The 24,451-nt window shown below is 38.7% G+C and overlaps 1 protein-coding gene across 2 annotated transcripts in view; it reads right to left on the bottom strand.

Moving 5' to 3' along the window:
* Positions 1 to 24,451, bottom strand: part of ITGA8 (integrin subunit alpha 8) — a 179,765-nt gene that overhangs the window by 33,871 nt on the left and 121,443 nt on the right. For both annotated transcript variants that reach the window (XM_034643803.1, XM_002926627.4), the window contains exons 23-25: positions 19,129 to 19,209; positions 9,817 to 9,922; positions 7,775 to 7,933 (exon numbers count right to left, since the gene is read on the bottom strand). In XM_034643803.1, coding sequence (XP_034499694.1) covers positions 7,775 to 7,933; positions 9,817 to 9,922; positions 19,129 to 19,209 — 346 coding nt within the window. The remainder of the gene's footprint in view (positions 1 to 7,774; positions 7,934 to 9,816; positions 9,923 to 19,128; positions 19,210 to 24,451) is intronic.

Below are 24,451 nucleotides of genomic sequence, written 5' to 3' on the forward strand. Positions count from 1 at the left end.
AAAGAGAAGGTCTCGTGGACAGGAAGTGAGCAAGTTATAAAAACAGCAGGTTGAATTGGAGGCTTGGATGTGGACTTAACTATTTCATGGACAGGGTAATTAGAAGTGTTGTTCACAGAACTGGGCTGATGAAGTAGAGACTGTGAGGAGCGGGCCAGCCCCACGGACGCTGGAATAGTCCAAGACCACGGTAGGGAAGGAGTGCCAGTCAAAGAATTGCTCAAGGATACTCATTGGTGGAGAATCTGATAGAAAAGCCCTAATAGCCTAAGATTGAAATTTGCATTTAGATAGAAAATTGTGAACGTCTCTAAGATTCTCTTATATATTTTCTGTTACATACTCGTGTGTGTGTGTGTGTGTGTGTGTATAGATTTTCTTTGAGATTTTCATGTCTAATTTCTTTTTTATAGGTCACTGGGTGATATCTTACAGAGTTAACTCTGCATGTAACCAAACTACAGAGAAAAGGGCTGGAAGGACCTATAGAATGTTCTTTATTCCTGTAGTAGTAGCAGTAATAGTAAAATAGTAGCCCAACCAGAAGACAGCTCTTCAGCCTCCTGTGCGGACGCATGAGATGCAGCTTGTGTACGAATAAAAACCACATTTGTGGGGGGCCCTGGTTCATCATCATTGACAAATACTTAGGAGCGGTCTCTCAGTAACACATAGGACTTACTCTGCGTCAGAGAACGAACGTATTACACAGCAGGGGTTGATAAAACATGCTTCTCTCTTTTAGTAATATTGTTTTGCAGATAAAGGAATGTCCCTTGCAAACACCACACTGAGAGAGTCTTCCAATGGCTTACCAACCCGTTTTTGAAAGTGGCATTCCAGAAATTATTTCAAAATATAAAACAAAACAAAAAAACCCAAAAAGCAAAATGAACAAAAACCAAAAAACAAGGACGAAGTTATCCAAGAAATGTAAACAACAGTTAGAGCCTGTATGAACTCTTGGAGCCTGTTTCACAATTGATCGTGTACCCCGCAGGTCATGTTTTTCCTTAATCTGAAACCCTTAGAGGTGAGGGCCTTTTAGCATCCATTTAGGAAGCCATTCAGTTCAGAAAATAATTTGCTCAGTGCTCTGAGAAGCTGGTGGTAAACACTCGAGTCTCCTCTTCAGAACAAATACGAAAATTGCTCTCTTCTGCAATAAGGAAACAATTGCTAGTAAATACGGTTCTTTCCCCAGCTGCTACTCAGATTTTGACTCCAACAGGATTTTCCTATTTGCATGACACTCCACCAAACTCTTCGCTCTGGGATAGGTTTAAATTTATGAGTTAAAGGGATACTGCCTAGCTGGAATGTGCAGAACTGCTGGAAATGCAACTTTTGAAGAAAATAGTTGGGTGCAGTAAGATTAAGGGCTCTTTGAACCCGAACACGCATACTATCCTCTTTTTGGTCGTGATTTGTCTTTGGGTTTCAGGTATTCTTAATACACAAAAGATGGTGGATTTTCCCTCATGTAATTCTTTGTCTATAATTAAATCAAAGTAGAGACCAACACAGGAGGTCAGTTAAGGATTTGTCAGGAGAGAAAAAAAAAAAAAACCACTTTTTTTAACATCCAGAAAAAAGAATAGATTCACTCCGTTGGTGACTTTGCAGCTTTTCTTAGTTGTTGGACATGTGTTTTTACCTTCTAAAATTTGCAGGAGAACCTGAAGACCATCTTAAAGAGAAGATAAGGCAAAGAGAAATGGATCCTGGAGAGTGTATTCCCTTTGGTGGCTGAAAATTGGACCTAAAGGCACTGTTAAAACGTGAGTGAAAGTCCTCTAGCTGGGGGCGCATGAAAGAGAGAGAGAGACGGAGACAGAGAGAGATAGAAGGCAAGTGGGTTGAGGGCTGTAACAAGTCCCTGCATTCTGAATTAATAAGAAGCAATAAGTAAATGGAGGCAGTTATGATGGAAAAAAATTCAGACAAAACGATGCAAATTTGCTAAGCCAAGCCACAGTCTGTGTGTTCACCGATAAACCCCCAAAACCCAAAAAACCCAAAAACTAGTCACAGGGCTAGAATCCCTGGCAAATGGTCCCTGTGTTTTTACTGCCATGTTTGTACTATCTGGTTGCAATTTGGGATTCCTGTGAGAATGGTCTTGTTCGATACAGTTGGAACCTCCTGCCTTCCAGGGCTCCAAAGCCCATTCTTTACGGAACAGTGTCTGTCTCTCTTGTTACAGTTGCCCTAGTCTAGCCTCTGTCACATCATGTGGACCTCGGGCTCCTCTCTTGAGTGATGGGCCCAGAACGTGGTCTGTGATCCTAGCGCCTGTTGAAGCCAACGCCTCACTTGTTCTTTCCTCCTGGGTACAGTGTGACATCCACAGCCCTTTCTCCCATTTCTTCTCACGCGTGGCTGTTCGTGATGAAACCTTGCCAACTTCAAAAAAATCCTTTACTCTTCATGAAGCTTTGGTTCCATAATAGCATTGGCTTTCTCAACTACATCTTATCTAAAGATCACAGCCTGTCTGGAGGACTCTCCAAAACCCAGGAAAAAATCCACCCAAATGAGATAATGGATAGTTGGAAATCATTATTTTACTGCCTTTAGAATGGTTGAGAAATACTTTATTTGACTCTAAAATTTTATTTCAAGAAGGGTCTGGAATGAATTAGATTTAATGGATTGGTTGGAATGCTGCAGACAGTTGACTATTTCACGATGTTTTTAGATGGCAGAATGTGCCGAAATTGCCACATTAAAATCCTCTATCTCTGAAGCCCAGAGGCGGAAACTTCATAGCCCATCTGCTTATGCCCCTGCGTTCATAGAAGGCAGAGAAATGAACTTGATGACGTGAAACCATCATGCGAGGAACAGAAAACCAAAGACAGCAGCGGTTTCATTGGGAGGCAAAAGAGAAAGCAGAAGGGAACGTCCCCGAGATAGTTTCCCACCCTCCCTCTTGTCTGCGCCAGGCACCACGAGGGGCCAGGAGGCTCACTCACTTTTCCTGAACCCCGTCACCCATGTGTGCTCCTATTTACCTTCACACATGGGGGTCTAAACAGTGACAGCAAAGCAGGCTAAGTGAATCCCCACGAAGCCCGATATGAGGCAAGTATCAAAAAAATAAAATAAAAACCTCACAAATTTCTAGTGGCATCTGAGTGTGTCCCCAGTTTAGTCACAGATGCTCTGTATTTGGGCAGCAAGGGAGGTGCGTGGGGTGAGAACTTTTGCCCATTGTCACCTATGATCACAGTGGTGGCTTTCAAAGGCAGTCTGCTCTTCACCCCTTGGGGACATTAGGGTCACTTGGTGGGATACCTCAGCTGTACCAGTCACTGTTGTGAAAAGCGAATCCCGTGCAGGCCTTATCGGACTTGGAGGCTCATGTGAGGAGAGTCACATTTGGAATGCATGTTTAATGTACAGACGGGTTATATTTCAGAAGGTTTGAGGCTAGATGTTTGGCACTCAGAATGCATTTCTCTTTAGAGACAATCTTTTAAATGGTGGCTCGGTTTTCAGGCCAGCCCACAAAAAAACCCTACTTTATCTACAATATGGCTTTGATGAGTAAAACTATGTATTTGTAATAAAAAGTAAAGCCAAGAGGTTGTTATCTGAATAATTTTTTTTTAAATAGGAAAAAACCCCCACATTGTGTTAAATACATTAGTTCTATTAAATGCTGATAGGTTTAATTAGTGGACACAAGAAATTATTTTGAGATGTTGTGGAAATTCTGCAGGGGGGGGGAATCCAGGGAATTTCAAAGGTTTCAGAGTTGGTTTTTCCCTCCAACCAACCAAATGTGTTGGTTCCTTGGAGTAGATGGTCTAGAAAATGCTTCTAAGGAAATCTGGACAGTTGCTTTTGCATCAGCACATTTCCTTAGACATTTGTGGGAGCTGCAAAGAAGCAATGGAGGAGGGAGCTACTTTCAGTGGTTAAATGGGAAAAAAAATGAGAATATATATGGGAGGGGGAAGTGGACAAAAAGGTGTCTGTGACCTGAAGAAAAAGCATTTTGCTGAGGGGAAAGCAGTTGAATGGCTGGAGAGGCAAACATGGTGGGGAACTTGAAAATCCTCCAGAGGATACTTGGGAAAGCTGAGGTGGGAGTTTTCCCTCTGACAGGCCCGCAGCTGGCCTGGGATATTTTGGTGGCTTGTCCAGTGGTCACTAGAGCAACCTCAGAAAGGACTTGTAGACCTGCTCATAGATGCAGATGTTTCAAGAGACGCTCACTAACTATTGCTCTGTTTATAAAGAAATCGGACAACCAAATCATAAGGAATTTTATCTTAGTGGGTAAGTAAGATTGAATGCCAGGATTTACTATTTTTTTAAGATTATTTATTTATTAGAGAGAGAGAGGAAATGTGCAGGGGGGAGGGGCAGAGGGAGAGGGAGAATCAGACTCCCCGCTGAGCACGGAGCCCAATGAGGGACTCGATCCCAGGGTCCTGGCATCATGACCCGAGCTGAAGGCAGATGTTTAACCAACTGAGCCACCCAGCGTCCTACTAGGATTTACTTTTTGCCTATAGGAATGTATTTTGCCTCCTTGCCTTTTATTAAACCTACCTTTTCTCTGCTTCTTAAAGAATTAAATAAAAAAAAACCCTACATATCTATATTTTAAAAATCTATATTTAAAAAAATTTATATTTTAAAAACTGTATTTATCTTTAAATATATATATTTAAAAAACAGTAATTAGCTTTGATGCAATAATCTGAATTTGATACCTTAAGTTAAAAAAATTTCCCAGACCTATTGCATTGAAGATAACTAGATATAATAAATAATTTGTTCTTTACTGATTTCCAATTCATATTTAAGACAGAGAATAGACTGTTTAGTTTTGTATTATCTAGAAAGAAGTAAATTGCCAAGTAAACTTATAGAGACTTCACCAATAAATTATTATCTTAAGAAGAAAATAATTTTCAAGTATTCTCAATTTGTAGGTAGCTGCTTATATAAAATACACTGATAATTAATTTTAAAAATCTATTTATTGATAAAAAGTTCTTTTAGACTCTCTGGGTTATACATAATAAATATAAGTAAAAGTACTCAGAGGACCTGAAAGGAAAAACATTTCAAGTTTTTCATTATTCTGAATTTCAAGAGTTCATAGACGGTTATCATTTGTCATTTCAGGGAGCTATTCCTTCATATTGTAATCAAATCTTCTTATATTCAATTTCCACAAATTGAGAGTTTTATAAAAGGAGCATAATTAAGTTGCATTTTAAAAATTACTAGCCTTAGGGGCGCCTGGGTGGCTCAGTTGGTTAAGTGTCTAACTTTGGCTCAGGTAGTCATCTCGGGGTCCTGGGATCCAGCCCTGCATCGGACTCCCTGCTCAGTGGGGAGTCTGTTTCTCCCTCTCCCTTTGCTCCTCCCCACCCTGCTTGTGCTCTCTCTCTTTCAAATAAATCAATAAAATCTTTTAAAAAATTACTAGCCTTAGTAGATTTTTAATCAAAGTCTATACTTCAAAGAATATCAGGGTGGCAGGGAATGCAGGGGCTTAGTGGCCACCACTGCCCAGTTTGCATGAATCTGTCAACATTTAAGGCAAGTTATCTGTTGGTATCTTCCAGTCACTGTAAATGATTGTTAAACTGCAACAAAGAAAAAGAATTCACAACCAACATGGTGCCTATCACACAAGTTACATAATACATGAACATATATAAATAGTGTCAGATATAAAGCAAACATTACACTTCACAGTTTAGAAACCTGCCCCAGGTTTTCGTGCTTCAAGAATCTATGACTGAAGTAGAGAATCTGTTACCTATAGGACATGTGAAAGCTTTACTTGCTTTGATGTTATACATTCTATTTGAAGATGTTATTTTTTATTTTTGTTTTTTTAAAGATTTTATTTATTTATTTATTTATTTATTTGAAAGAGAGACAGAAGGAGCACGAGTGGGGTGAGGGGCAGAGGGAGAGGGAGAGGGAGAAGAGAATCCCTGCTGAGGGCGGAGCCTGACCTGGGGCTGGATCCTAAGACCCTGAGATCAAGACCTGAGCCAGTCAGATGCTTACCCACCTGAGCCACCCAGGAACCCCAGAAGGTGTCATTTGATAATAAGCTACTGTCCTTGAAAATATTAAAATCATCTCAATGAAGGGCCAAGAGAGAGGAAATGGGAAAAAAAAAAGTTTCCAGGGAGGAAGTATTTTAAATAATTTTGTGGAATACAAGTGAACTTATTTATTACTTCCCCATGAAGAAGGAGACTGGTCCTATAAATCCTTTCATACCGAACCCCTTTCAGTCTTCCTCTCTTGGAATAGAAGGCATGTTGGGTTGAAAAAGAAAGCCTTTCATAATGGGCAATGTCCCAGTGCTACCGGTTAGGGTGGAGGCAGACCCATGTTATAAATGGTTGAGTTAGTATTTCATGAAGTCTGCCCTTTGCTCCATATCTAAGAGAAGACACTGTCTCCCTGAGCTACTAGTCAATGTTGATTCTTAACTAAAGTTCTCTTTTGAGGATAACATCTGGATAAAAAGTTGTTTTTTTCCCCATTCAAATGTGACATTTTCAAGGGTTTATGCTAATTATGTTCTTTTCTTCCCAGAAGAAACTTAAAGCCAGATTTGGATCTTAATCTGAATAAGATCAACTCCTTGGACACTTGAGCTCCTGGCTAGTCTGTGACCAGCAAAGCAGCGTGGATGTCAGGTGGCGATTGTAGAGAGGTAGAGTTCTAGGCCCCCCAGACCCTGCCTCTTTTTTTTTTTTTTTTAAATGCAGATTCTGATTCACCAGGCCCAGACCCTGCCTCTTACCAGACCCCCAGGTGATTGGATAAGCTTGAGAATCTGAGAAGGACTGCTCTCAGCTTCTCTATAAGCTGCACTAATGAATGGGGTCCAGAAATTTCCAGTCTGGGGGTTCTTGGGGCACTGAGATGGCCTTTGGCAAATTATCGCATTTCACCACTTGCTATTGGCAACATCTGGAAAAGCCCACTTGGCAAAGATCCTTATATCTTTTGGCAATGTACCAAAAAGACTCTAAAAATAGCATTCTGTACAAATTCTCCAAAACATGACATGTCTATTTATGATTTTGGTTTGGTCGTGCTGCTAGTCAAGCCATATGCAAATGGTATCTATTAAAATAGGCTGAATAAATGACAGGTTACCATGAACAACAAAACCAAGAAAAATTTAAGTTTTCTAGGAGTGACATTTTAAGTTAGGTTTGTCATTTTTTTTTTTAAAGATTTAATTTATTTATTTGAGAGAGAGAGAGCACAAGCAGGGGGAGTGGCAGGCAGAGGCAGAGGGAGAAGCAGACTCCCTGCTGAGCAGGAAGCCTGACACAAGGCTGCATCCCAGGACCCAAAGGCAGATACTTTTTTTTTTTTTTAAAGATTTTTATTTATTTATTTGACAGAGATAGAGACAGCCAGTGAGAGAGGGAACACAAGCAGGGGGAGTGGGAGAGGAAGAAGCAGGCTCACAGCAGAGGAGCCTGACGCGGGGCTCGAACCCATAACGCCGGGATCACGCCCTGAGCCGAAGGCAGACGCTTAACCGCTGTGCCACCCAGGCGCCCCCCAAAGGCAGATACTTAACCAACTCCGCCATCCAGGTGCCCCAACGCCTGGCATTTTCACCACAAAACTAAAAAGGCCATATAGATTATCACCAAAATAACTTGTAATTACTTTGCTTTAAAAAATATGAGCCACAGTTTTAATTTTTTTTCCTTACCATAAAAAATAGGCAAAACAGCTAGTTAGACCAGGCTCCTACCTTTATATCCTGTGGGTTGATGTCAGGATTTGTTTGGCACTGTAGAGGTCCCAGAGTTTGGATATGAAAAATGTAGAGGAGAAATTCGTCCCGGGCAGAGAATGGCCAGCCCACCTCCAGAAGGGTGTCACTGATGGTACTCGGTCCAATATTGTGCAGCTACAAGAAAGGAACAAGTAATGGTATCTAAAAAGTATTTTGGGTTTTAACACATCTGCACTAGGATGGTAGCAGTAGGAAAACAAAATCTGCATAAGCAAGAGGAGCTCCAGAAGCGAGGCGCTTCTGCTCAGAGAAGATTCTTCATTCTTTGGAGCTCTGAGGGCAGATTTCCTTTGCAAACACCACATTAACCATGTCTGGTCACTGTGATGTTTACCTAAAATTTATATTCATTTAATCGCAGGGCTAGAAATGCAATTTTAATGATATGCTTTCAAAACCTAGTTATTCTTTCTTTACACTGAAATCTGCCTTTTTTCCTGACTACTGACTTGTCAATTGCAACCATATGCAACACACTCTCTTTCACCCTCTGGAAAAATGGTTATCCATCAAATGCCAAAAGATGGTCCAGGCTTACCACAGTTCACTTCAAGTGTGCATTTCAAAGCACACTTCTGTTTTAATCAGTGAATCTCAAAGAAAGAGAGGTCACATCTACTAAAGAGATGAGCATTTTAAACACATGAATCCTGTACTCACAGGACACAAAAACAGCTTGGGAAAATCATGAAATGTATTTAAATTTATTGTGGTTTTGAAAATTCACTTCAAAGTTAACAGGGAATTTTTGTCTTTTTTTTTTCACAGTTCTGATAATTATAATGATCAATAAAACAATTTATAATTTGGTTTTGCTTATTAGATGGCTTGTTTAATTCACATTATCAAAGAAACATGGCATCAACGGATAACGGTATATTTTGAGACATGAGAATAGCATACAGGAAACACGTGATGATTACTTTTGTCACCACTGATTATTACCCTAAAATTTTATGATCTGTTTGTGCTAAGATTAGAAGCAGGGCTGCCTTGAGAATGATTGAGTTTGAATATGTTTGCAAACTTTAAAGTTTCCCCATTCTTAAGCAGAAACCGGTGCGCGCAAGGTTTAATAAATTATTTGACAGCATCCTTTTCTAGCAAGGTTCTTAATCCGAGTGGCCTTGGGGACTATGTTATCCTTTTGCTATCAAGAGAGCTTAGGGAGAGCTTTGATCCAGCTGTGGAAGGGGCTTCTGATTCTAAACCACAGGTTGGGCAGATGACAGAGGTTTTCATGTTGATGCTGTGCAGGAGTTGACACTTTTTTCCCCACATATGTAAACAGCTCATCAGTTTTGAAATGACTTCATGGTTAACCTTAGAGAATGCTATTCACGTCCCTTGTAGCTTAAGATGAAAGTCACAGTCAGGATTACTAGGTCAGTGGAATGAGTTACACAGGAAAGGGATAGAGAGCAGTAAATAAGAAGGTTCCTCCAACAAAATGGCTTTTTCATGAGCTGCTGGTTTGCTTCTGGAAAATATTTTACTAATCAACAGACTATTTCAAATCTCAGAATAAGTTATTCATATGTGTGTGTGTGTTATATGTGTGGGGTTTTTTTTTTTTTTTGGTACAATAGCAAATAATCCATAAAATTTTCTCTGTCTGGTAACTTCTGGTTGGTGACCTTCAATTTAAGATGTGGGTGGATTTTAAGGATATTTGAAAATGTAGGAAGAAGCAAAATAAAGTCCAGGGAGCTAGTCATTTTTATGCTTGGACTGTCCAAACATTTAAAAAAGGAGATGTAAGGAACATTTAAAAGAGAACAGTAACAAGATTAAATATTCTCACTATATAATGGCTCTCACCACTAAAAACCAAGTGACTCCTACTGTACCCCCTCCCCCACTGCAATATGATAACATAACAGCACAAATCCAAGCAGCATATAAAGCTCAGATCTTGCATTGGTGTCTTATAAAATGGTATGAAGAGTTTATTGGTAAAGAGCATAAGAATAAACTCTAAACAACTTTGAAGATACCTCATAAATATGTTCCACCAGTGGTCCAACTCCTTCCTCTTTGTGGGGCTCCTCTTCTGGTTCCCAGTTATGAATGGGCAGAACAATCTGCGGAGGGTGGGATACTCTGAAACATAGAAGTTTTTGTTAATTGCTGGTGATGACACAGGTAAGAATGCCTCACTAGTGTACAGTACGCTAACCACAATGGGAAAAAGTGGCCCGCAATTTACTTGAACAGATATTGCCTATATGGAAAAAGGTATTGAAAGTGATGTTCAGCAAAATAACTAGAGGAATAGTAAGGATCTGAAACATCTACCTGGAGGCTTTTCATTCCTGGTCTCTAGCTCAGAGATGAACTATTTTATAGTATCTCCTCTCCTGGGCACTAGGGGGCAGAGCAGAGAGCATTCCTGAGATAGATAATTTAACGTACAGACATAAAAATGTATACACCTATCTATAGGTCCTGTGTAAGTGTAAGTGTGTGTGTGTGTGTGTGTACAGGATATATAATCCCTGCTTCAGGCCATATCAAGAAATGAGACTCTTTTGGTGGATAAAAATCTAGAATTCTGTGTTGTGTTAAATGTTGACTTGTGAAGAAATGTAGTTTTGAATTAAATACTTCAGAGTAGAAAAGTGGCCGCTTGTATATTCCTACTTCTTAGATTTCTTTGGCTTTCCATTAATGCAGCCATACCTCCCCCAAGGCCAGGCCCAGAGCCAAAATAAAGCCTGATCGAGTTCTAGAGTTGTCCTGTAGATAACTCAAGGGTGAGAGACAGAGAGACAGTTAAATGATGTAACCATGTAAGTAGGATATTAACTTGACACATACATATTTTTTGCCCACAATTTACACTTAGAAAGTGAACACTGGCCGAATGCAATGCAGTACATGGCATTGTTCTACATTAAAAGCTGGTTCCAAACAAAATTGTTATTTTTATATAATCTTAAAAAGGATATTTCTCAAAAGAACAATGCTTTTCTAGCAATTTTTAGGTGAAAGTATCATTAAAAGAATTCCTAGACCTCCAGCTAAAAACAACTTCAACAGAAAATCCTTCTTTTGACAATCAGATATCTTAAATGTCCTTTGAAGGGCATCCGTAATTAACGCACCCTGTAGCAACTTCAAATGCTATCTTTATTTTCCCCTCTGAGTAATCTCTTCCTAAAGTAGAAAGTAAAATTTATTGGACTAAATACTGATCCAAGGGCAAGTAATTTAATTTCTGTGTGTCCCTATTTCCTCGTCTGGAAAATTATCATTAACGCCTTGGGTTGTATACCACAAATGATTGGAAAACATCTCAAATGCTCTTGGTCAAAGTCAGTTTGGCTGCATTGTCTTCTAGGGGTGGGTGGAAGAAGTATATTTTTTAAACTGACAACCCTCAGAAACGCTACTAAATTATAAAGCCCTTTGCTTTCATCCTTACTGGGCAACTATTAAATTACAAGTGCAGGGCACAGCCTTGCTGGGCTGATACCTCAACATTCCCTATCCTTATATTGGTTTGTTGTTACGTCATGCTCCCCTTTCCGACTTGATTTGATTAAATCATGTTCAGATCAAACAGTGGGGACTTGGTGAGGAGGAGAGTATGGAACACAGAAGGTTGCTTTTATTTGAGCGAAGCCCAGAGAGTTTGGGCTTCTGTCCCCGTGGGGGTCTTCATGACCTAAGCACCCAAAGCTTTACTTTGCTCTTAGCTTGGCAACAGAGAGTTGACTCCATGCTCCACACCCAATGTGAGGTTCTAGGGAAAACCTTTATTTATTTATTTATTTGCATAGAGAACAAATACAGAGCAGAAGCTGAGCACATTTTCTCTGAAGAATTTTGTTCTTATGGTCATCAATCCTGGACGACTGGTCATGAACGCTCCAGTACCACAGAATCATAAATATTTAGAACTGACAGGTACTATGGAGACAGTGTGTTCAAAACCCCTCATTTTATACATGAAAGGAAAATTGATGTTCAGAAAAATAGGGGTTAGTTGCAGGTGAAGACTTCAGCTCAGGTTTACTTAGGACTATTCTATTTCCAATATACGGTTGACTCTTGGAAAACACTGGTTTGGACTGTGCAGGTTCATTTATATGCAGATTTTTTCATTTATATATGATTTTTCATATAAAATACAGTACCATAAATGTTTCTTTCTCCTCCTTATGATATTCTTAATAACATTTTCTTTTCTCTAGTTTACTTTATTGTAAGAATACAGTATATAACACATATATAAAATATGTGTTAATGAACTGCTAATGTTATCGAGAAGGCTTACTGTCAACAGTAGGCTACTAGTAGTTAAGTTTTGGGCGAGTCAAAGCTACATCCACAGGGGAGTTAGCGCCTCAAACGCCTGTATTGTTCAGAAGTCAACTGTATAATGCACCCCAGGGGCCACTAAGCAGAGTGATTTTAGTAAAGACAACTTAAAGAAACTTCCTGCCCCATTTCTGTAACAAAATCAAAAAGAAATCTGTAAGGAAACAGATAATCTATTATAGGTCATGGCAAAATCATGGCGTAATCATTCAAAAGCTATGGCTCACAAAATTCAGTTATCATCTACTGTCTAAGACTTTTTCAAATCTGGGGAAAACCATGACAAAAAATGACTCTCTGAAGATTCCAAATGAATAAGTGAAACACTGTTCACTGTTTTCAAAATTATCATTTTTTTTAGAAGGAAGGAAGGAAAAATATAATCAACTATTAACCAAGGATAAACAGCCCTAACAGCTCTTTCTGAATAGCACTCACATTCTAAGGTGGAGGATAGAACATTATTCCACAGAGACCCCCCCCAGGGATAAGAAGATTGGGGTACCAATGGTAATAGTAGACATTGGGAAAGGATTAGGGAAACAAGGAATTAGGTTTTGATAAGTTAAAGTCTATATACTCTCGGAAGTTCAAAGCCAATGGCGTGGTAGGTAATATGGAATGAACCCTATATTCATTCATAATCCTGTTTTCAAACACTATAAGCCCCAAATAGCAGACTACTATTGATTGTCTGGAACAATGTTGGCTGTACCTGCTATAGCTGGGTCTATACAGACCATGGTTGTATGATTGTAGTGTCCGTGATCAAACCCACTCAATCCTGATTATATGACGAAGGACACAAGTTTATTACTCTTCGTGAGCTGGATGCATGTGGTGCCGCCTCTTGTGGCCAAATTTACTTCCTACAGACTTACTACTAAATTAATCCTTTGTACGAACAAATGACATGGGAGTCTGCTGAAAGACAGTGTTGTCACCATCTGGCTTTGAAATAAGAGGAATAATTCTCAGTATTTTTTCCCATTAAGGAAATAAATCCATTTGAGTTTATTTTTAAAATGATAAAAACAACACTAAACTGAAAAAGAGCTGCTAGAGACAGTGCGTGCTAAAATACATTGGAATAAACACAACTGGCAAATAAAAAGAGATTTTTCTCAAGACAGAGCGTGGAAGATTTTCAACACAGTAGCTGTTTGTTCCTTGAAGAATTAAACAATGAAACCAATATTTTTGCTGAGTATCTGGAATAAAGAGTTTTACTTCATAAAATGGCTAAAAAGAACTCTAACACTGTGTTAGAGAATAAACTGTGGTCAATTGTTGGATGTTAATCTAGCAATTAAAAAAATTGCACCCATATGAAAAACCCAATTTTAATTACCTGTTCTGATTATTGGTAAAATTAATTGAAAATTTCCTTCTTTTTTAACTGAGAAATATTGGTGTCATAAATGATGGCAGAAGTATATTTATAAATATTTATCTTATAAAATGGATATATAAGAATAAATATAACTACATTACACCCTCTGCTGCCTTGGACTGAGTTATGTCTTATGGAATAAAAACAGTTACCAATTTAAAATTTGCTTTGGGATTAAAAAACAATTTCAATTTATTTTTGGTTAGCAAAACAAAGATTAAGCTTAAAGAAGGAGACAAAACTTCATATACACTAGTTGTAAATGTTAAAAGATATAAAAATAAGATACTAAAAAATGCTTATTTCTTCTCTGGTTTTTTTTTTTTGTGTGTGTGTGTGTTTTTCTCACTGAGAAAGATGGGGGAATTAAATAAGAAACACATATAAATGAAACATCTGGATTAGCTCCAAAGATCTATAAATCAAACAGATCACTTCTCATGAGTCAACTCAGGAGTTAAAGAAGAAATCACAAAGGAAATTAGAAAACATTGTGCCTGAAACCCAACATATCAACATTTTGGTATGTGCTCATGCACTTAGAGGGAAATTTACAGCACTAAATGCTTATGTAAGAACAGAAGAGAGGTCTCCAGCCAATAATCTAATTTCTACCTAGAGGAAGGAGAAAAAGGGAAAACCAAACCCAAAGTGAACAGAAGGAAGGAAATAATAATAACAAAAGCAGGAGCTAATGGAATAGAAAACAAAACAAACAAATAAGAAGAGAGAAAAAAGGGGTGCCTGAGTGGCTCAGTCAGTTGAGTGTCTGACTCTTGATTTCGACTCAGGTCATGAGATCAAGCCCCAGGATGGGCACTGCGCTCAGCGGGGAATCTGCTGGAAATTCTGTCTCTCCCTCTGCCCCTCCCCCCACTCTGTGCTCTCTTTCTCTCCTTCTCCAAATACGTAAATAAATCTTTAAAAGAGAGAGAGAAAGAGAGAGAAAGAAAGAAAAGTCAATGAAATTAAAAAAAAAAAAAAACCAAAAAACTGGTTCTTTGAAAAGTTTGCTAAACTCTAGCCAGAGCGATCAGGGCAAAAATGGAGGGGAGTAAAAGATACAAATTGCCAATACAGGGAACGATGAGGTCCTACATGCGGTAAAAGGAAAATGAGAGAATATCATAAACAACTTTATGCTATACATGTAACAACTTAGATGAATCAGACAAACTTCTTGCAAGACAAACTGAATGTCTCCCCCTTAAGATCAAGGTAGGATCTAGAAACAAGGCAAAGATGTCTTCTTGCATCAAGTCTACCCAATCTTGCCCTGACCCTCCTAGTCTGTGCAGTAAGACAAAATGAAAAAGCAAAAAGAAATAAAATGCATAACTATGTAGTAAACAACTTGACCTTCCCCCCAAAAGTGGTGTGGATTTGCCGTCAGCTTCTGGAAGGTAAAGTCTAAGCTCTAGAAATTTTATGCCTGAAATAAGTATCTTTGCTTTTCTGGGTGTTTTAGGTCACACTGGATATTCTAACAATATGAGTTAGGGTGGGAGTTGCCCACATCAGAAAGACCAACAGTGTGAGTCAGGGTGGGAGCTTGATCTCATTATATCAGACAACCTGGAGACTGAGATCAATTAAGTGGTCAATCAGTTGATCATGCCTGTGTAGTGGATTCTCAATAAAAACAGTGAACACTGAGCCTCCGGGAGTTTCCTCAGCTGGGGATACTCCGTGCATACTGTTATATATCCATACAAGGAAAGTAACATGTCCTGGCTCCATGGCGGATAAGAACAAGAAGCCTTGTGTTTAGTACTCTGCCAGGCTCTGACTTAAGCACTTCTTCCCTTGGCTAATTTTAATTTTTCTTTTCCCTGTAACGAATTGTACTGATGAGTATGATAGCTTTCAGGGAGTTCTGTGAGTCCTTCTAAGTGAAGTGTCAAACCTGATAGTGGTTTTGGGAAGCACACAAATCTGCTGTTGGTATCAAAAATAAGGGTGATCTCTTGTGGGTACTATTCCCTCTAACTCTGTAGTTGGCTAAACTCTGGCACATACAGATTAGATTAGGCAGGAAAAAAATCAAACTTTTTATTCACAGAAGACATGCTAATGCTATAGAAAATTCTAGGAAATCAAACAATACATCTACTAGAATTTGTAAGCAAGTTTACCAAGATCTCAGGATATACTGCTTGCGTTTCAAGACTTATTACACGTGTAGATCAATGGAACAGAATGAAAGGTCTGGAAGCAGAGCCTCACAGATGGATAGAGATGTCAAGTAATTCAATGGGGGAAAGGATGGTCTTTCAGCCAATAGCATAGCAGCAACTGGATATTCTTATGCCACAGTGAACTTGGAAGCTACCTCACACCTAATACAAATATTAACTTAATCATAGACTAAAATGTAAAATTCCAAAACTTTTAGGAGAAAACATAGGAAAAAGTCTTGTGACTCTGGGCAAAGTGGAGACTTTCTACAAAGGACAAAAAGAGTACAAACTATAAAATATTTATTTACTTACATATTTATTTATTTTTAAAGATTTGTTTGTTTATTTTATGGAGAGAGAGAACAAACTATAAAATATTTAAAAGTTGGATTTCATAAAAATTAAAACCTTTTGGGTTTTGAACATCACTGTTAAGAAAATAATAAGCCAAACCATAAACTGAGAGAAAATGTTTGCTGGACACAAACCTGATAAATGATTTTGTATCCAGAATATGTAGGGAACTTTTACAACTTGATAATAAGACAGACAACTCAACAATAAATGGGCAAAATTTTAAAAGACATTTCAAAAAAACCCACTAAGGACAAATAAGTAGTGAAAAGATGCTCAATATCACTAGTCTTTAGAAAATGCTAATTAGGGGCACCTGGGTGGCTCAGTCGGTTAAGTGTCTGCCTTTGGCTTGGGTCATGATCCCAGGGTCCTGAGATGGAGCCTCATGGGTGGGCTCCCTGCTCGGTGGGGAGTCTGCTTCTCCCTCTTCCTCTCCCTCTGTGTGCTCTCTCCCTCTCTCCCAAATAAATAAATTAAATCAATCAATCAATCAAAAAAAAAAAAAGAAAATGTTTATTAAAACTCAATGAGATACTTTCACACACTTACTAAAATGGCTAAAAACAAAAACAAACCTCAAGCCCGTGCCTACAGGCGTGCAGCACAACTGAACTCACACTCTGCTGGTGGAAATGAGAAAGGGAAATGGTACAGCCAATTTGAAACACGGTTTGGCAATGTCTTATAAAGTCAAACGTAACCTCGCCATACAACTCAGCTCCATTTGTGAAAACAACCCAAAGAAGACCTGTGTGTGAATGCCGGTAACAGCCTTATTACTAAGAGCCCCAAACTGGAAACAACCCAAGGGTCCATCAACCTGTGAATGGATGAACGATGTGTGGGACTTCAGAACAGTGGAATACTCAGCAATAAAAAGAAACAGACCACTGATACATGTAAGAACATGGGTGTTTTTTCAAATGCATTATGCTAAGTGAAAGAAGCCAGACTCAAAGGCTACATTTGGTATGCACGTATTTATATGATTTTTCTGGGAATATAACGACAGAAGATAGATCAAGGTTGACAGAGCCTGGGGGTGGGGGCTGGGTTAACTACAAAGGTGCATGAGAAGCTATGTGGGGTGACAGCACTGTTTTACATTGAACATCCCTGTGGTGTCTAAATGCTTCAAACTGAACATCTAAAGAAAGGGTTTTACTTTATATAATTTATACTTCAATGAACCTGACTTAAAACACACACACACGCACATGCACACAAACACACACACACCAAACCCCGCAGACTATGAAAAGGTACTTGCAACATGTGTAGCTGGTAAAGGATTAGCGTCTCAACTCCAGAATAGGAAAGAGTTCCTTCCTATGAATTAATATGAAAAAATTAAGCCTCTTCGTAGAAATATGTCCTAAAAAATGAGCAGAAATTACCCAGTTTGGGAAGAATGGAGACAACAAACACATGAGGAAGCTACTCAGTGTCGATTAGGCATCAAGGAATGGCAAATTGAACCTTCAGTTAGATAGTATTTCTCATCCATCAGATTGGGTCAAAATGAAAAACATGACCATTTTGTGAACTAGTTAATAATGTGTAAGAGTGAAAACTTTCCTCCATGTCTTGTGGAACAATAGGCAGGTGTAATTATTTTGAAAAACAGTTTGGTACTATTTAATGAAGTTAAAGAGTGTACGCTGTCTGATCCTGAACTTCTACACTTAAGCACATACCCTTCTGACATTCTCCCACGTGTGGACCAGAGGTATGCACAAGGAACTTTGTAAAAAAGGAAAAAGAAAACCCCCAAATGTTCATCAGGAGTAGAAGGGGTAAGTAAGTATGGTGTAACTTTACAATATTAAACTCTCCTGCAATTAAAATGAATGAACTATAGGCACATGCCCTAAAGTGGACGAATGTCAAAAACATTCATTTGAATGAAAAAAATCACAGAAGCATAAACAAAACAAGATTTTGTGTAAATAAGATTCAAAGAATTCTCTCATAGGCTACATAGTACCATCATTTATAAAGACGCACCTGGAGACAGGCTGCCTGACTTGCATTCTAGCTCCCACTTCCAGCTATGTAGCCTTCAGCCCCTTGTGTCAAAAGTTCCTCACCTCTGCAGCGAGGATACTGGGATATATTAAGATGTGCTAATGGACTGGGGTAGCACATGTAAGGATCAATATGTGCTAGGTATTATTACTCTTCTCTAATCCACTAGGTGGAGCCTCATTGGTGCAGTAGGGCTGGCAGGGCTCCTCCCATGGGGAGCAGAAGGGGGCAGCAGTGAGAGAATGCATGGAGACCATGGCTCTGACTGCCGTCATGGAGGAGTGGGAACCACTCAGGACTATGGAAAAGGAAAGGGAACTGGGACTGCTGGAGCCCAATGACAATTCAACCCAGAATACCAGTTGACATTTTTAGTCAAGTCCTTGATTGTCCTGAAGAAATAAGAATTACAATAAAATCAGTGGAGTCCCCACTTATGTAAGATGACTACATACAGTACATTTCTAATTCCTTTTCTTCCCCCAGGCATGGATTTCCCAAGATGGTAGTTATTCTAAACCTTTTCTTGACTGTCCTCCTGTCTCTCAACTGATTGCATTCTGGTACCTTCTTCAAAGAATAGGACAGAAGGAAAAAGACATAAAATGTAAATCCCATCAACCCTCACATCTAGGAGTTAGCCATTTGTTCAACTCAAGATGCGGTATGATGAGACTGAATTTTCATTATGCCGCAATAGTTATAGAAGTGAGACTTTCATGCAATCACAGGTTTGTTGATTTTTATCTGACTTCTTATCACTTGTTCTTATAGTCTGATTACTGAACTGTCAGTTTGAGGAATAAAGTGATCTCTTGTTTTGATACCCTTAGAGTTAATTACCATATAGGGTTTACTCTAGTTTTCAACGGAAGTCTAACAATGGGTAGAAAAGAATGAAAATTTATAACCAAAGCAATTTGTGATTGCTAATGTGTTAAGAAAATTCCATATAGTTTTTATTAGTGTTTTTTCATAAAAGCTATCATTACAGTATAATTACTACAATGTCTTTTATTACTCACCCTCTTATTTCTACTTGAGCTACAGCAGTGATGTTGATTTGCAGGCTCACAAAATTGCTGTCTGGGTTGTCCTTGTTGGAACTAAAACACAGTGACAATATGATTTAGATATATTATTTCAGACATGTTACAATTTACGATCATAAAAACCATTCTGCTGCTTGTATGGTGACTAACATAATAAAAAAAAGATAAAAAACATTCTGTAGATCAAAAGAACAACAAACGTTACTAATACAATCATTCAGAAAACAATGGCGTATCCATTCTACAAAATCGTTAACCATTTGAAAATGGAAATACTAAGCTTCTCTATGAGTAAAAGTATGTAATAACTTTCCATGAAGAGACATCTTATCTGAAAACACAACAGACATCTAGAAAAGCTAACACTTTTTTGTTTCAACAACTAAACCAAGAAGGCAAGTGAGCTGAGTTCATTTTCCAGCTTCTACCTTGGACACATTGCTTAACTTCTCTGTGCAATAATGTTCGTTGCCCATTAGATGGGAAAGGAAGGCTCAGTCAACTCCTGATTCTCCATGCTAATAAAGAAGAGAACTAGCATGAATAATCCAAGAGCAGCACAGAATGGAAAAAGTGTTTGCGTTTGGCTCTGGAATGCATCATACCATCCATTGTTTTGGCAGCAAATATATCTTCCTTACGACTTAGTTCTGAAGTAATATTAAAATAAGTGTACATTCATTGCACGCTAACTGGCTGACTAGGGTGGGAGGTGGGAGTGGAATTAGAAGCATAGCCAATGGCGGGAAGAAGCAAGACGCCAGGAATTTGGGCAGCTCATGACAAGGCAATTAGGAAATGACATAGGTGTTGTCAAATGCATCAAGAATCTCAAGATAGAAGGTGCGTGTTTAATAATGTTTCTTTGAACAGTGGCAAAATTATTTTTAAGTCTGCTGGTTTTTTTCTCTCAAGCAAATATAATTACATATGAAACTTAATTTTTTAAAAAAGATTTATTTATTTATTTTAGAGAGAGAGAGTTAAAAAAAGAGAGAATGGGGGGATTGAGGAACAGAGGGAGAGGGAGAAACTCAAGCGGATTCCATGCTGAGCGCAGAGCCCGAGGCAGGGCTCAATCTCATGACCCTGAGGTCACGACCTGAGCTGAAACCAAGAGTCGGACGCTTAACTGACTATGCCACCCAGGTGTGCCTACATATGAAATTTAATTTTTAAAAAATGCATGTTAAGCAGCCAGCCCTGTCAGGAAAATGAAACGTGGTCTCGCAAGAGGCTGGACCAACTGAGCTTTGAATGCAGAGGCCATTTGCCTTTATAACCCTATTGCACATTCCCTAGAGTCACCCTCATATCCCAAAGATTATGCAGCTTTCAGCAAACAGATGTGGCCACACCACCACGGACAGGTCATGCTTATATCCAGTTCTCATTAAGAAGAGAAAGACTCCTCTTTCCATCATCGACTTTTCACGAAGATTCAATGGATAAGCTTTCACACTGCAGTGGTGGTAATGCGGTATGTTTGGACTAGCTTTTGAAGCTTTCCAAATGTGGGGGCTGGAGAGGAGATGATAAGAGTTGGCTTTCAAAGGAGATGATAAGAGTTGGCTTTCAACCGACAGAATCGGTTCCACAATGCTTTTGAAAAGTCTTGTTTGATTGTATATACTGATAAGGCCGCTTAAACTGCAAACACACATAAAAGATATAAACAGGCCAATGTCAGGCTCATTTCCTGTCATGGAGCATCACGGCTAACCTTGTGGTGAGCCTAGGGGGACTTGTTCACCAAAGTTTGAACCCCAGTTTCCAGGCCACTTAATCATTATCACATCTGGGGAAAGTCAGTCAAGTAAAGAGGTGTTTTGTTTTTTTTTTTAATTACTGAATTACTAACCAGCAAGAAATCATTAAGTAATTCTATTTATTGCATGTGTAGTTCCAAATGCACAACGGGAAACTTTTTAGTTTAGAAATTTAAGTCTCATTGTTCCACACATTACACAGAATTAGTTCAGTTTTCTAGTTCTCACTGCTTTGCATCGGTGGATATAAAAATTATGAAAAGAAGTTTCATTTAAGCTGTCCCATAATGTCATTGCATTTTGTTTCCACGTGGTTGAAGTGACACAACCGTCTTTATTCATAGCACCCGGAAAATGTAAATAGATGTCAGGCACTGAAATGTAAATAGATGTCAGGCACTGAAATCGTCTTCAGACAGAAGTCTCATCCGAAGCTGACAGAGGCTCTTTTCAATGTAATAAGAGCAATGGCGGATGTGGAGACCAGATCTAGTTGGCTAATCAAAATCGTCCTGCATCCCACAGCCTTGTCATGACACTTGGTGCTGCAATCAGCCAGTGGTATCAACAACATCTCCTGGTAAGAAAGTCACCGGGCTTTGATATACAACTTAGATGCTTCCTTGACCTCCTTCCTGGAAGGAAACCTCCCTTGCTAACACCACTGCTACGTTCAAACAAGCAATCCATCACCGCTCTGGACACTGAGCTATTTATACTGTTGGTGCTAGTTCTACGCAGGAATGATGGATTTCCTCTCCACGACTACACCCTATGTCATGCACCAAGGATAAACATGTTTTTTACTTATCGTTCTGATGCCATTTTCTTTTTCTTTACTATTTCCTATTCTCTGTTTTCTAACATTCCCTCTGTGCTTTTTGTGGTCTTTGGAACGTCAGCAAATACAATACGATATTCATTTCACTACTGCTGAGGAAGCAATGTCAGTGACACCACGAAGACCTATTTGTGTGTGGGAATTGTGATCTGAGACCCGCTGTGCTCAGGGAGGAGAATGTTTACATGTCACATGGAGCCACGGCATGAGGAGACCGTTTAATGCAAACATTTGGTAACATGAACTATTTTAAGTTTATTAATATATAAAGCCCTGTTTCTCTTTTGGGTTCTGTTTGTGCAAAAGGGCATTAAATGTGGGTAACAGTGGTCAATGTGGTCAAACCTTAAGAATTTAGACTTTAGAGCATTTCGTTTATTTTTGGTTTTAACACATTTAAATTGAATACAAACCATCCATTAAATACTCATTTATGTCTTTGCAGTCTGCCAGCAAAGCATGTAGATAAATGCTCACCTCAGTGTTAAGTATTCTCAAACATTTTTATCTCTGAAATGTCTGTTTTGGGAATTTGATGCTTTATGTATGTCCCTGTGGCCTCTCTGGTTCTTCATTTATGCATTTTTTTTTCAGGATAATTTTAAAATAGTCATGAGTTTCTATAGCATATAGGGATGGAATATAATCATGGTCCAATATTTTAGAGGAAGGGGGATGTTAAAATGTGACCATTTCTATTTTACATTAAATTTAGCACTTCATTGCTGTATTCACTATTTGAATGATGATCTCCAGGATGGATTTTGGGAAGGCATTTAGAACATCATTTGATGTCCTTGGCTTCTTGAGTGAATAACTAGTGGCATTCATTCAATTACCTGTAACTGTAATCAAAAGTAAGAAGGATGTGTCAAGGAATTTTCTTTGCATTTTTGTTCCAGATTTCCTTTCTAAATAAAGGCTTTATATTTCATGAGAGATATATCTTCATGCCATTGCAGGATCAATGTCACAGACAATGATGGTGAGAAAAAGAAACTTCAGGCTACTGTCTGGAGTGATGGTGGTCCTCACTGCGGAATGCCTTTACTTTCTTTCTTTTTTTCTGAAAACTTACAAATACTTCCCAAATGAAAATATTTAGGACCACCCGAAACTTTTGGAAAATATATTTTATATCAACAAAGAAGTGGTTTCATAAGCTTTTGGTAAAATGCTATTACAGAAATTCTGTCTGCATCTCATCACTAATATGGGTAAAAGTTTTAAAAATCTCTAGCAGAAAATATTGTTACATTTTTAAAAAGACCTAATTAAGGTCAGAAAAAAGTTAGACCTAATTAAGGTCTAACTTACTAAGGTAAGTTAGAATATCTTCCTTCTTCGAAATCTATCATAAAATTTAGGGGATGTGGTTTGTGATATTGGTTGTAGATTTTTTAAATTTTTAAAAAAGATTCATTTATTTTAGAGAGAGCATGAGTGCGAGGGGCAGAGGGAGAGGGAGAGAGAATCCCAAGCAGACTCCATGCTGAATGTGGAACCCATTGTGGGGCTTGATCTCAGGACCCTGAGATCATGACCTGAGCCAAAACCAAGAGTCAGTTGCTTAACCAAATGCAAAGGTTGTAGATTTAAAGAATCTGCTGTATTCTTATAGAGTTTATATGCTTTTAAAAAACTCTAAAGCTTTAATTAAAGTAGCTATTAAAAATTAAACCACTGGGGCGTCTGGGTGGCACAGCGGTTAAGCATCTGCCTTCGGCTCAGGGCGTGATCCCGGCGTTATGGGATCGAGCCCCACATCAGGCTCCTCTGCTGTGAGCCTGCTTCTTCCTCTCCCACTCCCCCTGCTTGTGTTCCCTCTCTCGCTGGCTGTCTCTATCTCTGTCAAATAAATAAATAAAATCTTTAAAAAAAAATTAAACCATTACACAAAATTAACACTCTCCAATCACTGCTTACAGGACAGAAGGTAAGATTGAGCCACCCTGCACACTACTATTTGAGAACCAAATTAAAAAGACTGACTTCAGAGTTGTGTTATAGGTAGAATAAGGGTTCACCGTGCTGAGCATAAGCTGTTTATATCAATGTTCAAACACTTAGAATTGCAGACCACAAAAGAAATATACACATTTCACAAGGTGTCTTACTATACACATTTACATTTATCTAATTGGATTATTTCATGAATAGGACTTTGATATATTACATTCCATTCGATCTCCTTTTCTTTTAATATTGGCCTGGAGTTATTAAATTGATCCCATTACTGGCTAATGGGTTGAAGTCCACAGTTGGGCTTTCATGCACACTGCTCCCTACAAGGCTTCCCACTCATTAAATATTATTTTCAGTCATGAAAGAGCAAACAGAACAGACAGTGAAAAGATAGTTACACTTGAATATCTGGAAAAGGTCAGTCTTAGGAAAAAAGAACAGCTACTTACATGCTTTGGCTTGTAGTTACCAGAGAAGGCCCTGAAGGAAGGCTCTGGATGAATACATGATCACACCTGCTTCCTGCCCTGGCGCTCACAGTGAAATTATCTGAGACTCATTAACTCTTGAAGAGTTAGATTTCAAGATTGCAAATGTATAATCTGTGCTTTTTTGCAAAAATTTTATCCTCGGGAATTAGCTGACCGCCAGCTGAGAGCATGGTGGGTGTGTAGTAGGGGTGTTGGTGAGGGTGGGAGAAGGGAAGTGAATCAGAATGAGG

This window comes from Ailuropoda melanoleuca, chromosome 15 (assembly GCF_002007445.2).
Source record: "Ailuropoda melanoleuca isolate Jingjing chromosome 15, ASM200744v2, whole genome shotgun sequence".
In the NCBI taxonomy this organism is placed as follows: Eukaryota; Metazoa; Chordata; class Mammalia; order Carnivora; family Ursidae; genus Ailuropoda; species Ailuropoda melanoleuca.